At 36.2% G+C, this 15,126-nt stretch overlaps 1 protein-coding gene across 50 annotated transcripts in view; it reads left to right on the forward strand.

Moving 5' to 3' along the window:
- The window catches only part of CLASP2 (cytoplasmic linker associated protein 2), a 177,813-nt gene that overhangs the window by 39,909 nt on the left and 122,778 nt on the right, over nt 1-15,126 (forward strand). For 40 of the 50 annotated variants that reach the window (XM_033405513.2, XM_033405508.2, XM_033405511.2 and 37 more), the window contains one exon: nt 14,229-14,375. In XM_033405513.2, coding sequence (XP_033261404.1) covers nt 14,229-14,375 — 147 coding nt within the window. Of the gene's footprint in view, nt 1-13,658; nt 13,856-14,228; nt 14,376-15,126 lie in introns of those variants that run through there. The other 10 variants (XM_049715861.1, XM_049715863.1, XM_033405524.2 and 7 more) reach the window with 1 other exon arrangement.

Raw genomic sequence — 15,126 nt, forward strand, 5'->3', positions numbered from 1 at the left:
GATTTTGCCAGTGTTTTATTGTGATAAGAATAATTTTAAAAACATATATAGTGCTGTATAGTTTTCCAAAGCACTTGAGTATACTTATTGTACATTAACTCCTAAGGTACAAATAACTGTGACGCGTACAGAGTATTTGGGTATTTCCATTTCACAGATTGGAAAACTAAGGCTTGTTGAGATTATAAGTCCCAGATCCAGGCACAAAGCAAACCAGAATCAAATCTGGAGCCTCAAATGTGCATTCAGTATTGTGCTTCATAGCACTTAATACTTGAGCTTTTTTTTTCATTATTAAACATTTTGTTAAGATGCTTAGAGGTATACTTTATAATTACATCAACACCAGAGATGTGTAAGAAGGGGAATTTGAGGTTACTTCAAAAATGTTTTGTGTATTTTTCACTATGTTCTTTAGGAAGACTGGTCTGTATTTGGGAGTTTTAACTCTAACAGTTTCAGCCTCCTTTATGACTGTATAATGACTTCTCTCTAAGGAGTTTGTCCCCTTGGGACGATGAGGAATAGGGTGCAAACTTACCAAAAGGATGATATTGGTAAACAGTCATTTAAACTTTTATACACATGTTAATGGAAATATGATACTAAATCTGGTTTTGCATATTGTTATAGTTTATCCCAAGAATTTACATAAATGTTTTATATGTCCTTATAGAAATAAATAACAATATAAACTTCTAATTTTTAAGGCAAAAACCATCAAAGTTAACAAATTAAGTTCTTATATACTTAATGGCATTGCCAAGTTTGTTTGTTTGATTGTTATTTCTAAACCTTAATTTACAAGCAACTCTAAATATTGCATTTGATTTGGGTTGTATCCAGATTTTATTTCTTTTTTAAGCATTATAAGTTCAATGGCTATCAATGTATATTTATTTAATTTTTCTTTTTTCAAGTAATACTGAATACATTCAGACTGTATAGGAATGCACTGATTTTTAAAAAATCAAAGTAACAACCTCATAAAGCTCAGAGGGTAACCTTCTTGCATATTCTCTTCTTTAAAATGGAAATACTTTTATTGGATTTTTATCGATAAAGTAATATATCTTTATTAAAAAATTAAACACCTAAACAGTAGTAACAGGTTATCTTGGGATTTATAGTTCTTAACAGTTTCATATATACTTCTCTGTATATTAGTCTCGCTCACATAATACACATACATCATACTAGTATCATGTGAACACATACAACAAATGGATTATGTTATTCCTAACCTATTTTGTTTCTTATTCTTTAATACACAAATATCTTCTCTTTTTAAAAATTCAAACAATGCAGATAAAGCAAAAATCCTCTCAGAACCGCCTCCAAGCCTTTTTATACCTTTTACTCTGCCTTACGTATATATTAAGTATCAAAATGAATTATTTTGTTTTTGACCATGTTTACATAAATGGCATCATTCTTAACATATTTTTGCCATTTACTATGTCTGCTCAATATCGCATAGTGATCTTTCTTTATGCCATCATGTGTAACTGTTTTATTTGTTTGAACTGTTGCACAGTATTCCATAGTATGGATATATCATAACCATTTCTTTGTGGAATTTCAGATTGCTTAATCACATATAACTTTTCTAAATGATTCTGAAATAAACATCTTTGTACAAATCATGTGTGTGTGCACATATATATTTTTTTAAATAATTGGAAGTTGAATTTCTGGATCAAAGTTTTTATTCATTTCAAATTGTGTTAGCTATCTCTAATTTCCTCCCAAAGAGGCTTTACCACTTACATTCCCACCAATAGTGCCTTCTATCTTGCATTCTTTTGAGTTCTCATTATTATTAATCTTTTTAAAATTTGCCTATCAGATGGGTGAAAAATATCTCACCCTTTTAAAAAACATCTCTTCTTTCTAATAAGGTTGATCATCTTCATACGTTTGGTTGTTTGTATTTTCTTTTTTGTGGATTGCTTTCTGGCATCTTTAGCCAACTTTCTGGTTTTGACTTTTTTGTTTACTTATAGTTGCTCTGTATGTTCTGGCTATTAATCTGTTATCTATTAAATATATAAGCTTAACTTCAAGGCCATATGAAAGATTTTATTTATTAACAGTTTTATTTCTGGACAAATTCAGATTTGTGAAGTACTGTAATGACTAACGATTGAAGAGTTGTCAGGGGTGGCTTTCAGGTGCCTTTCTGTTTAGTTGTCTTTATCCTCACCTAAGAATATAAAACCAGGCAGTCAGATGATTGTGAAGTAGCTCTGGGCAGTCAAACCAGATAGAGTTAAAAACCTGTAGGATTATTATGTGGCTCTGAGCCCTGAAATCTGCCTCAAAAGCTCACGAGAGGAATTTGGCCTTTTGTTGTTATGCTGCACAGTGGCTGGAAAGAAATAAGGTTTTGTTGCAAATAGACTGTTTCTAAACTTTAAACATTTCAACACAATCTATCATTCCAAACGCTGAATCTCCTAAAAAATCCATACAAGCGATGACATAACCTTGGCGTTCTATAGGTAAGCCTTTTGGGACCACTCCAAACTGACATATAACTACTGGTTTGGGGGATAGGGAACAATAGCAAGAAATTAATGTTGAATAGATCTCTATTCTTCGAAACCCTTGAATATTCTATGTGATACACTAGGATTGGATAATTTAAGTCACTGAAAGAAAGCAACCCTTTAACTTACTGGCCAAAAGGCCAAGCTTTTCTTCTAGGAGCAGTAAGGGAAAAAAAGAGTCTATGAGGAGAAAAAGTAAATTACAAAGGAGAAAAAAAATGGGCATTCAGCAGCAATAAAGGCAGATAAGTAGTGGGAACTAAGATTGAAAATCTTCTTGATACAAACCAATTTACCCATCTGGGTGCAAAGTGTTGGACATCAGTAGCAAGTTATCCTCAAACATGATGTTGCTAATGAACCTGAATCTTCAAGAAAAGATTTACATCTTTTCTTTGTATACATGTAGGATGTATAGTAGATGTTCTTGACAGCTGTTATAACCAAGCTGTAGCTGTCATGAAATTTTAACTACCTGAAATGACTACATTTTGTAAAGTTCTAAATAAGCCTTATTATGAGGCTCATTTATTGTTTAGTTTGATATCATGGTTATCATGAAATATGTTGTTATTTACTTTTATTAATACCAAATAACGGTTTAAATTGTGTTTAGCTTTTTACTTCACTGAACTACTGAAGGTCTTAAATTTTTAAAGACCCCTTTAAAGAGGAGGGTAAAAGTCTTCAAATATTTTTTAACTAGTGAGTTAATATCTACCTAGAAATTTTAAGAGAGTTTATCAAATTTCTTGGCCTCTCTTAAACTTTGTATGGAATAAACTTTATTTTTAATAAATAAAATAGTTAACTATTTAAGATTAACTGTGCTGTTGAACACAGTATCTTCATGTGAATATTAAAATCTGGTGATTAGGGACTTCCCTGGTGGCGCAGTGGTTAAGAATCTGCCTGCCAATGCAGGGGACACGGGTTCAATCCCTGATCTGGGAAGATCCCACATGCCGCAGAGCAACTAAGCCTGTGCGCCACAACTCCTGAGCCTGCGCCCTAGAGCCCGTGAGCCACAACTACTGAGCCTGCGTGCCACAACTACTGAAGCCCATGCGCCTAGAGCCCGTGCTCCATAGCAAGAGAAGCCACCGCGATGAGAAGCCCATGCACCACAACGAAGAGTAGCCCCAGCTCGCCGCACTAAAGAAACCCCATGCGTAGCAATGAAGACCCAATGCAGCCAAATAACTAACTAAATAAATAAATAAAATTTATATTTTTAAAATCTGGTGATTATTTTATTTTGAAGCACTTTGATTTTCAGTTTCTAATCACTTAACTGAAAATTTTCATTTTAGTTTAAATTGAAGACATTCTTAGTTTTTACTATTTGATTATTTTACTTCTGAAAGCTTGTGATTCTCTTTAGCCCTGGGAAATCTTTTTTTTTTTTTTTGATAAGTTTCTCCCCTTCATTAGTTTTAGTCTCTCCTTATAGAATTATTATTCGTCAGATATTGAACCTTCTAGGTTGATTCACTGTGTCTTTTATGTTTTGTATTCTCTCTTCCATTTATGCTTTTCTCTTTTATTCTGTGTTCTGGGAGATTTCCTTGACTTTCTTATCCAGTTCTTCTAAATTTTAATTTTGGCAAACAAAAGTTTAAATGGTTCTAAAAACTGTCTTTCCTTTTCTGGTGGTTCCATTTTTACAGAATGCACGTGCACACCTGTGTGTAAAATACGGAGCTCCCTGAGTTGGGGGTGGGAAGAGCTTAATGATGAAATCATTCCATAGGTTTTCAGTTGTTCCTTGCTAATCAGCTCTGTACTTGCTGGCTTAGAAACTGTCACTTCTGTCATTCTACAAGGTAGATCAGTTCTCTCTGCTGTTTGATTCTGCTTCTGAGAATTCTAAATTGCAGCTTTGCTATGGTATTCTTCAAAAGCCTTCCATCCTTTTTATTTGCATCTTATAAGAAATTGTTGCTATCTTTAGGTGCTGATTTCACATACTCTCTGCCTTGCTTCATTTTCTTTGCTCTTATGATGTTGCTTATCATTTTTTTGTGTTCCATTGAGGGTTCTGGGCAAGAGAGTAAACACACTTTCAAATGTTCTGGGCAAGTGTTCAAATTACCATAAATTTTTAAGGAAAAACTTCAAACATACCCCTAAATAGAGAATATATTATGACAGACCTTCCTTACCACCCATTATCCAGCTTCAAGAAATTATCAATACATAGCCAATCTTTATTCATCTGTATCCCTACCTATCTGCCCGAGCCCTACTATCCTGCTGGAGTGGGATGTGTTTGTGTGTACATACGCACATGCACTCCTACTCATATATAAAATAAAGTAAAACATCTTTTTAAGAGACACTTACAGTACCATTTTCACATCTAAAAAAATTAACCCATAGTATCAAACGTTCAGTGTTCACATTTCCTCGATTGTTTCATAAATATCTTTTGACAGTGAATTAGGATTCAAACAAGGCTCACCATTGCAGTTAGTTGATATATCTCTTAACCCTCTGTTCATCTCTTTTTTTCTCCACTTGCCATTTATTTGTTGAAGAAAAAAACATTTGAGAGTTGCCAGCATATATAGAAGATATTTAAAACTGTTGAGAATGGATGAAGCCATTTAGAAAGTGTGTTTAGAGAGAAGGAGGATGTTCAACATTTAGTGGTTGAGTAAAGGAGGAAGATACTGAGCTACAGGGACTTGTGAGGTCAGAGGAAAGCCAAGGAGAGTATCCTATTGTAAAAGCAGAGTGGAGAGTGGACAACTAAAATGTTTTTGAGTTTTCTGAGACACGTATGGTACAGTAGCTTACAGGGATTATTGTTTCCTAGTCTCAGTTGCTAATTTAGCTATGACCATGGTCATTGCTGGATATGCGAGTGTATAAAACAGTTTAGAAATCCAAAGCCCTTTTACTCAATTGTTTTAATTAGAATAAGGAAGGATATAGCTTCAAGTGAAAAGCGGAACTTTGGTATAAGAAACTACTTAATATGAAAGAGTATATTTTTTGCATGAAAATCTGTGACATGGGTTCTTACTGAACTGGTTGGTTCACTGAAGAAAATACCAAATGAATTCTTTTTTTCTTGAGAAATGGTATAAAGTTTTGGCTTGCTCTTTTGTTTGCCATGTAAGATGGAGCAGTTTTTCATATTTTGTATGAATTCAGAAGCAGAAATTTCAGGTTTTCACATACGTGTACCCATAAAAGTGAAGTGGAATGTTTAAATATATGGCTTTCATTTGAAGGGAAAAAGAAAAAAGGGAAGGGACTTGATTATGGTAATATGAATTTACTATTTTATATCGGAAACCGTGGGGACCAGTTGTGTTTTGGAATTCAGAATATGTCAGATTTTAGAAAACTAATATGGCCATACACCATACATTGTATAACAACTCCAGCTGGGTCTGAGGCTATACCTTGTAATCAAACATATTAATATTTTTGCAGTTAAATGTATACAAATTCACAATGAGTAAAATACACATAATAAATAGTCTCTTGTCAGTTCACATCATGTTTTGCTATAAACTGAGTTCAAATCAGTTCAGATTTTGCCACCAAATGAATTTAAAAAGACAAAACAAGTAAAGGTGGACTTTAAGAGCTTTTTGGCTTTCAGGTATGCAGGTATGGGATTGTGGGCCTGTAATAGCTCAGTGTTTGCTAAGGGCAGTTTCCAAGTGTTATATGAAGGGAACAAAAGGTAAAGCCTTATACTACTTGGCCTTCTTTCCCCACCCCCCTCAATTTTTGCCTGTCCCTCCCCCTCCTTTTCTTATCCCCTTCCTCCTTTCTCCTACTCTATTTCTTCATCCTCTATTTCCATCTCTTCCTTCTCCTCCTCCTTTATTTCTGCCTCTTCCTTCCATCACCATCTCTTCTTCCCAGTCTTATCCTCCTCCTCCATCTTCATCTCTTTCTCCTACTCTTATCAGCTCCTCTCCTCCTTTTTCTCTCTTTCTCTTCCGTCATACACATAACCACTGCAGCCTGCTCACTTTATTAGTTTATGTCCTCTAGTACTTGTTAATATGTTCATCCTTTTCAGTTTCTGCGCCAAACCATAGTATTGTCATTTTGAAACATTGGAGTGAGAAGAGAAGTGTCAACATAATCATGATTTATAGGTTACTTTTTGTATTCGATCCTTTTTTTTTTGGGGGGGGCACGCCACGTGGCATGTGGGATCTTAGTTCCCTGACCAGGGATCAAACCTGCACCTCCTGCACTGGAAGTCTGGAGTCTTAACCGCTGGACCGCCAGGGAAGTCCCTTGATCTTTTTTTTTTGTTTATTCAATTAATATTGAAGCACCTACTATAGGTATCCTGGGTGATTTTTTTTCTGATTTATCTTCTGGTTCACTAATGATCCCTTGAGCTGTGTCTAAAATCTACTGTTATGCCTGCCTACTGAATTTAAATTTCAGTTATTGTATTTTTATTTTTAGAAGTTCTGTTTGGTTGTTTTAAAAAAAAAAATCTATGTCACTTTGCAAATAACTTTCTTATCCCTGAGTTATTTTCAGCTTGCCTAGTAAAAGCTGCCAAGTACAGGTGTTTTATAGCCTGTGCTTAATAATTCTAAAATTTGAATTTGAAATTCTAGGACCTTGATAATTCTAGGATCTGTTCCTAATGTCTATTTCTTTCTGTATGTTCTTGCTCATGGTGTCTTGTTTCCTGTCATGCCAAGTAATCTTTGGAAAATTATTTGTGCAAATAATGTGAGGCCAGAGAATTTCTTCCAGGAAAAGTTTGCATTTGCTTTTGCTATTGCTTGGGAGTACTACCAGTGTGAGCCTACTGAGTTTTTTTTTTTTTTTTTTTTTTTTTGCGGTACGCGGGCCTCTCACCGCTGTGGCCTCTCCCGCTGCGGAGCAACAGGCTCCGGACGTGCAGGCCCAGCGGCCATGGCTCACGGGCGCAGCCGCTCCACGGCATGTGGGATCCTCCCAGACCGGGGCACGAACCCGTGTCCCCTGCATCAGCAGGCGGACTCTCAACCACTGCACCACCAGGGAAGCCCTTTTTTTTTTTTTTTAGACATCTTAATTGGAGTATAATTGCTTTACAATGGTGTGTTAGTTTCTGCTGTATAACAAAGTGAATCAGTTATACATATACATGTGTCCCCATATCTCTTCCCTCTTGCATCTCCCTCCCTCCCACCCTCCCTATCCCACCCCTCTAGGTGGTCACAAAGCACCGAGCTGATCTCCCTGCGCTATGCGGCTGCTTCCCACCAGCTATCTATTTTACGTTTGGTAGTGTATATATGTCCATGCCACTCACTCACTTTGTCCCAGCTTACCCTTTTCCCTCCCCATATCCTCAAGTCCATTCTCTAGTAGGTCTGTGTCTTTATTCCCGTCTTGCCCCTAGGTTCTTCATGACCATTTTTTTAGATTCCATATATATGTGTTAGCATATGGTATTTGTCTTTCTCTTTCTGACTTACTTCACTCTGTGTGATAGACTCTAGGTCCATCCACCTCATTACAAATAGCTCAATTTCGTTTCTTTTTATGGCTGAGTAATATTCCATTGTATATATGTGCCACATCTTCTTTATCCATTCATCTGTTGATGGACACTTAGGTTGCTTCCATGTCCTGGCTATTGAGAGCTGCAATGAACATTGTGGTACATGACTCTTTGAATTACGGTTTTCTCAGGGTATATGCCCAGCAGTGGGATTGCTGGGTCGTATGGTAGTTCTATTTTTAGTTTTTTAAGGAACTCCATTCTGTTCTCCATAGTGGCTGTATCAATTTACATTCTCACCAACAGTGCAAGAGGGTTCCCTTTTCTTCACACCCTCTCCAGCATTTATTGTTTGTAGATTTTTTGATGATGGCCATTCTGACCGGTGTGAGGTGTTACCTCATTGTAGTTTTGATTTGCATTTCTCTAATGGTTAGTGATGTTGAGCATCTTTTCATGTGTTTTTTGGCAATCTGTATATCTTCTTTGGGGAAATGTCTATTTAGGTCCAGGTTTTTAAGAAGACTTTTGTAAATGTACATTTTATCCAGTGTTTATAGTTGTTTGTCTTTGGTGTTTCATTTCAAATAACCTAGTAACACTTTTATTGGAGACAGAATGTCTCTGTACTATGAAAATGCATTCTGAGTGCTGTTCTACATGTTGGAGATATGGTAGTCTGCAAAATAGACCAAAGTTCTCACTCTAATAGATAATGCATTTCCTTGGGAGGAGGCAGGTAATGAAATAAGTAAAATATGTAAATGGTAAGTGCTAGAGAGAGAAATAAAGCAGGGAGGTAGGGATAGATCAGTAGCATCAGGATGGTGGAAAGTTTATAATCTTAGTATCCAGAGCGGACCTAATTGAGAAAATGATAGATGAATAAACACATGAAGGAGGTGAGTAAGCAGTGTGGCTATGGAGGGGAGGAGCATTCTTGGCAGACAGGTGCAGAGCCCCTGATATGAGTCACAGCAAGAAGACTGATGGGACTGGTTGGAGAGAAAGGTGGAGAGTGAATAGGAGATGATGTTAGAGAGACGTACGTGGTATCTAAGGTCTCACAGATCTTGGAGTCCTGGTAGGCCTTTTTATGGAGTCATAGGAGGATTTTGAGCAGCAGTGTGATGTAACTTTGTTCAACTCAGGACATTATGTTGCGAATAAACTCTAGGGGGACAGAGGTGGGGAGCAGGAGGAAGAGTTAGCTATGACAGTTATCCCAGGATTGTTCTAGGTACTGGTGTTACAGTATAAACAAGACAAAGTTCCTGCTGACTTCCAGTCCACCTTGTAGTTCACTCAGAAGAAACTATTATTTCAGGAAGTGGTAGGTGCTATGAAGAAATATAGGATTTGTTCTGATATTTTATAATTATTAAGAAAATCTTTTTAAGCCTGTAATATTTATAACCTACATATAAACTAAACTACAGAACATTTTAAACTTGGGGGCTTGTGATAATGAATTAGTTTTATGAACTCTTTTATTTTTTTTTAAATTTATGTTTAGTTTTGGCTGTGTTGGGTCTTCGTTGCTGCATGCAAGCTTCCTCTAGTTGGGACGAGTGGGGGCTACTCTTCATCGCAGTGCACGGGCTTCTCATTGCGGTGGCTTCTCTTGTTTCCGGAGCACGGGCTCTAGGCGCGTGGGCCTCAGTAGTTGTGGCTCGCGGGCTCTAGAGCTCAGGCTCAGTAGTTGTGATGCACAGGTTTAGTAGCTCCATGGCATGTGGGATCTTCCCAGACCAGGGCTAAAACCTGTGTCCCCTGCATTGGCAGGCGGATTCTTAACCACTGCGCCACCAAGGAAGCCCCTAGTTTTTTTTGTTTTTTTTTTTTTTAATTTATTTATTATTTTTTTTAAACATCTTTATTGGAGCATAATTGCTTTACAATGGTATGTTAGTTTCAGCTTCACAACAAAATGAATCAGTTATATATATACATATGTTCCCATATCTCTTCCTGCTTGCGTCACCCTCCCTCCCACCCTCCCTATCCCACCCCTCCAGGCGGTCACAAAGCACGGAGCTGATCTCCCTGTGCTACGCGGCTGCTTCCCACTAGCTAACTACCTTACGTTTGGTAGTGTATATATGTCCATGCCTCTTTATTGCTTTGTCACCGTTTACCCTTCCCCCTCCCCATAGCCTCAAGTCCATTCTCTAGTAAGTCTGTGTCTTTATTCCTGTTTCACCCCTAGGTTTTTCATGACATTTTTTTTTCTTAAATTCCATATGTATGTGTTAGCATACGGTATTTGTCTCTCTCTTTCTGACTTACTTCACTCTGTATGACAGACTCTAGGTCTATCCACCTCATTACAAATAGCTCAATTTCGTCTCTTTTTATGGCTGAGTAATATTCCATTGTATATATGTGCCACATCTTCTTTATCCATTCATCCGATGATGGACACTTAGGTTGTTTCCATCTCTGGGCTATTGTAAATAGAGCTGCAATGAACATTTTGGTACCCCTAGTTTTATGAATTCTTTTATCTAGCTTATGGTCAAGAAAGGTATAACCTTATGGGAAGTGGGTAAAAATCTATTTCCGTCTGTATTTGTAGATTTGTCTGTTTTTCCTTTTAGTTCTTCTTTTTGCTTTATATATTTGAAGATGAGTTATGGGTGCGTAAAAATGTAGGGTTAATTTTTTCCCCCTATTGGACTGGGCTCCTAAATCATTATTAAAAAGTCTCTCTTTATCTCTAGTAATGCTTCTTCAAGGTGCTTTGTTTGAAATTAGTATACCTATGGCAACTTTCTTTTAGTTGGTGTTTGCCATGGTCTGTCTGTCTCATCATTTTACTTTTTAAATTTTATGTGATCCTTATATGTAAAGTATATCTCATTTAAGCAACCTGTTTTTAAAAATTCAGTCTTGGTCTTTTACTTGGAATATTTAGTTCATTTACTTTTAAGGCAGTTACTGATGTATTTGATTTTATTTTTGCCACTTTATCTTTTATTTCTTTATTTTTTCTTAACCTGAGTTTTGGCACCTCAGGTTAAGGTTTTTATTTATTTATTTATTTTTAATTTTGGCTGTGTTGGGTCTTCGTTTCTGTGCGAGGGCTTTCTCTAGTTGCGGCAAGTGGGGCCACTCTTCATTGCGGTGTGCAGTCTCTCTTGTTGCGGAGCTCAGGCTCCAGACGCACAGGCTCAGTAGTTGTGGCTCACGGGCCTGGTTGCTCCGTGGCATGTGGGATCCTCCCAGACAAGGGCTCGAACCTGTGTCCCCTTCAATGGCAGGCAGATTCTCAACCACTGTGCCACCAGGGAAGCCCTTTATTTCTATTTTTATCCACTTGTTTTATCTTTCTGTCTCTTTCTGAATCTTTTCAATTAATCAAATCCTTTTTATTTTATTTTTCTTCTAGTTGTTTATTTATGTATATATTTACTCTTACTTTAGTGGTTTGGCAAACTGTTGCTTGCAGGCCAAATCCAGCTGCCCTTCTGTTTTTGTACATAAAATTTTATTGAAACACAGCCACACCCATTTGTTTACATGTCGTGGTATCATTGCTTTAACACTACAGTAGCATAATTGAGTAGTTGTGCAGAGAGACTACATATATGTATGGTTTGCATAGCCTAAAATATTTACTATATGGCCCTTTATAGAAAAAGTTGGAGTATTCCTGCCGTAGGGCTGTGGCTCTGAAAATTGAGCATGCATCATAATCACTAGGAGGACTTGTTAATACACAGATTGCAGGGTCCCCATCGCCAGAATTTCTGATTCAGTAGATTTGAGTTGGGGCCTGATAATTTGTATTTCTAACAAATTGCCAGATGATGATCTGGGACCACATTTTGAGTACCACTGCCCTAGAAGTTACAATACGCATCTTTGACTTTATACAGCCTAAAATAAATTACTGTGTTTACTACTTCCATATTAATACTAAAAGCCTTAGAACCCTTTAACTTTGTTTGCTTACCTCTTAGGAGCACTATTTTATAATAATCTCAGACTGGCCACAGCTCATATGTCCATCAACAGTAGAATGGATATTAATAACTTGTGGCACATTCATGCACTATAAAACTATAAGCAATGAAAATGCATCTTCCAAATATTATATTGAGTGAAAAGTAGCTAGGTACTAGAGTACCTATTATATGATTCCTTTTTTATAAAGATCAAAAATGGGCAAAACCGACTGTGGTGTTACAAGTCAAGACTAGTTAGCTTTGGTAGGAAATAGTGACTTTTGCGGGGGTCAGTGAGGGTGCTTACAGGATGCTGATAGTGATCTGTTGGTCTGGAGACTGGTTACACTGGCATATTCCTTTTGTGAAAATTAATTGAGCTGCGTACTTTAATCTATATACTTTTCTCTACCTTGTTTTGATAAAAAGGTAAAAATTAATTTCCTAAGAGTTTAAGAATGTTGAGTTATTTTTAAGCAGTAGGGATATTTACTCATTTTAATTCTTGTGTGTGTGTGTGGGAACAGAGAACACTGTTTCTATGGGAACTTCTGGCTACTCAAGTTTTAGTACCTCTCTCTCTGTAGATTTGTGTATATACTCTGTCCCTCTTAGCTACGTTTTTTTGTTTCAATATGGTAGTGGCAAATAAAAGCTTATTTGGGATTGTATTAATTTTTTTAACAGAGCAGTCTCTATAGAGCATAGGTTTTAATTGATCCAAACTGGCTCCGCAATAGCATTATGCTAAAGATATATATCTATATATATATTTTTAACTAGAAGATACTTTTTTCCTACAAGTTGTGCTATTTAAGAAAAACACTTGCTGAAATGGAATGTGGTTTATGGGTGTCTACTGAATAGTAAATTATTTGGGTATCTATTTGATTCTTTTTTCCAATAAATAAAACAGTCTTACTTGTCTGGTATATATATTTTAAAATATATTCAATAGTTGGACTTGCAGTCCTTTGTAGGGATGATTTTTATTCTGCTGGATTTGGGTGTTTGCATAGGTAAGGGATGCAGACTGAAAGGAAGAGATTCTGGCACGTTGTTGTGAAGCCTGTTGTAAAGCTCCTTCTCTGCCTCGCCCATCTTGTTTGTCGTGGTTGGTTTGTGCAGGGTCCTAGAGAAAACCATCTTCTTGGACGAGTAAAATGCATACATCTTGTGATTTGGAGGGTGGGGTGGGGGTGGGTGGGTTCATTTTATATAAGGAGGTTATACTTGTGTGGTTATTCATAAATATTCCAAAAGGAGCTTTGTAGAGTATTTTAGAATCATTTATGAGAACAAATTGTTCAGTTTGGTTTCTGTGGCCTAAATAAACAGCAGATTGTAAGATTACATAGTTAATTATGCCAGTAATGAGCCCTGTGATACTCCGTATTTTTACTGATGCAATAATAAGCACTCCAGCAGATTGAATATTGCAGAAAACATTTTCTATTTGTATAAATTTTCATGTGAATTAAATAGGAGAAAACAAATGTAGGTTTATAAACCTTTAGTATTGAATGCCCTTGAAATTTTGATATAGACTAAGGATTGCAACTACATGGAGGATTTTTTAAAAGACATGGAGAATTTTTACCTTTCATCTGGCAGTAGCTGCCATAAGATGATGTCACCTTGTAGCTGATTGGCTGTTACAGCACCTAGGGCAGGGAAGAGAAAGAAAAATGCCGGCACAAACCTCAGTGGTGGTTCTGTGGTTGTTGCTGTCTGTTTTTGATAGAATCTTTGATTAGTATCAAATCTATTGTATTTGGCCATGTGAACTATTCAGAGCATCCTAGGGTGAGGAAAATTAAGAGCTTTCAGAGGAATGAGGCGACTGATTTGCAAACGGATCTGTGATTGTAAGTTGCAGAATCTGGGTATAAGGAATAAGGCAGGGTGTGCTGGAAGATGCAGTATGGGAGGAGCTGGCGGAAAATGCTTATATGAGTAGCAAAGAAATGAAAAATGCTTTTTACTGTTCTTAGAGTTAATGTATTCGGTATTATGTTTTGACTTAATATATATAGGTAGGAAATATAATATTGCAGACTGATTTTAAATTATACTGGGTTATTTTATATAGTGTTAGTCAATATATAAAGGAGCTTTATTTTATATTATATATCATAGAAATTAATGGCTTTATATATAGCTTTATTTGATTTTGAGTCTTATGGAAAATTGAGCAAAGCTTAGTTCTCTTAAAATACATTTTTCTAATGATTTGTGCAGATAAAAGCTTTGATGATGAAGAATCAGTGGATGGAAATAGGCCATCATCAGCTGCTTCAGCCTTCAAGGTTCCTGCACCTAAAACATCCGGAAATCCTGTCAACAGTGCAAGGAAGCCTGGTTCAGCAGGTGGCCCTAAGGTTGGAGGTAATGTAAATCCATTTCAAATCTGATGTGCATGCCTCATGCCCTTGATATGGCCACACATACTTAGAACTTTAGAGGCATATGTTTATTCATGACTGCAGCAGGATTGCAGGTCTGGAGAGTCTGTTGCAATACACAGAAGAATGTGCTGCCTTTTTGAAAATGTTTAAAATATTGTATTTTGATATTTCCTGTCAGAATATATATGAGTTTGTGTTTTCTTGAGAGTATTTATTTTTCAGAAGCTATGAAAAGATATTTAAGGGAATTTTTTGGGTTTGGGTTTTGTTTTGTTTTTTGTTTTTAAGGAGAAAGGTTTTACAGAATTTGGCTATTTTCAGATGCTTTAGTTGTTAAAGAAATATTGATATATGTAATGTTATATATTCATCTAGGGCATGAGTCTTAAATACTCTAACATTGGAAAAATGTTTGAAGATACTGGGTATTGAATAGTTTGTCACAATAGGAAATGGGTGGTGGTCAAGTAAAATTGCCTCAAAAATATTTTCTGGATTAGATAATAATAAATAGGAAAAAACAGGTTTTATGCAGTTATACAGAAAATAGTACATTCTTTGATCATTTTAAAACTATTTCTAGCATATTGTCTAATCTTTGAATTTTTAATAAGTATTTTTTTGTATACTAATTAGAAAGTTGTGAGTCCTTTTCAGGTGCTAGTTTTGCCAAGTTTTTATGGTAAAATGAATCCTATAAGAAAAAGGGTAAATATTTAATACTAACAAGA

Source organism: Orcinus orca, chromosome 10, assembly GCF_937001465.1.
Source record: "Orcinus orca chromosome 10, mOrcOrc1.1, whole genome shotgun sequence".
Taxonomy (NCBI): Eukaryota; Metazoa; Chordata; class Mammalia; order Artiodactyla; family Delphinidae; genus Orcinus; species Orcinus orca.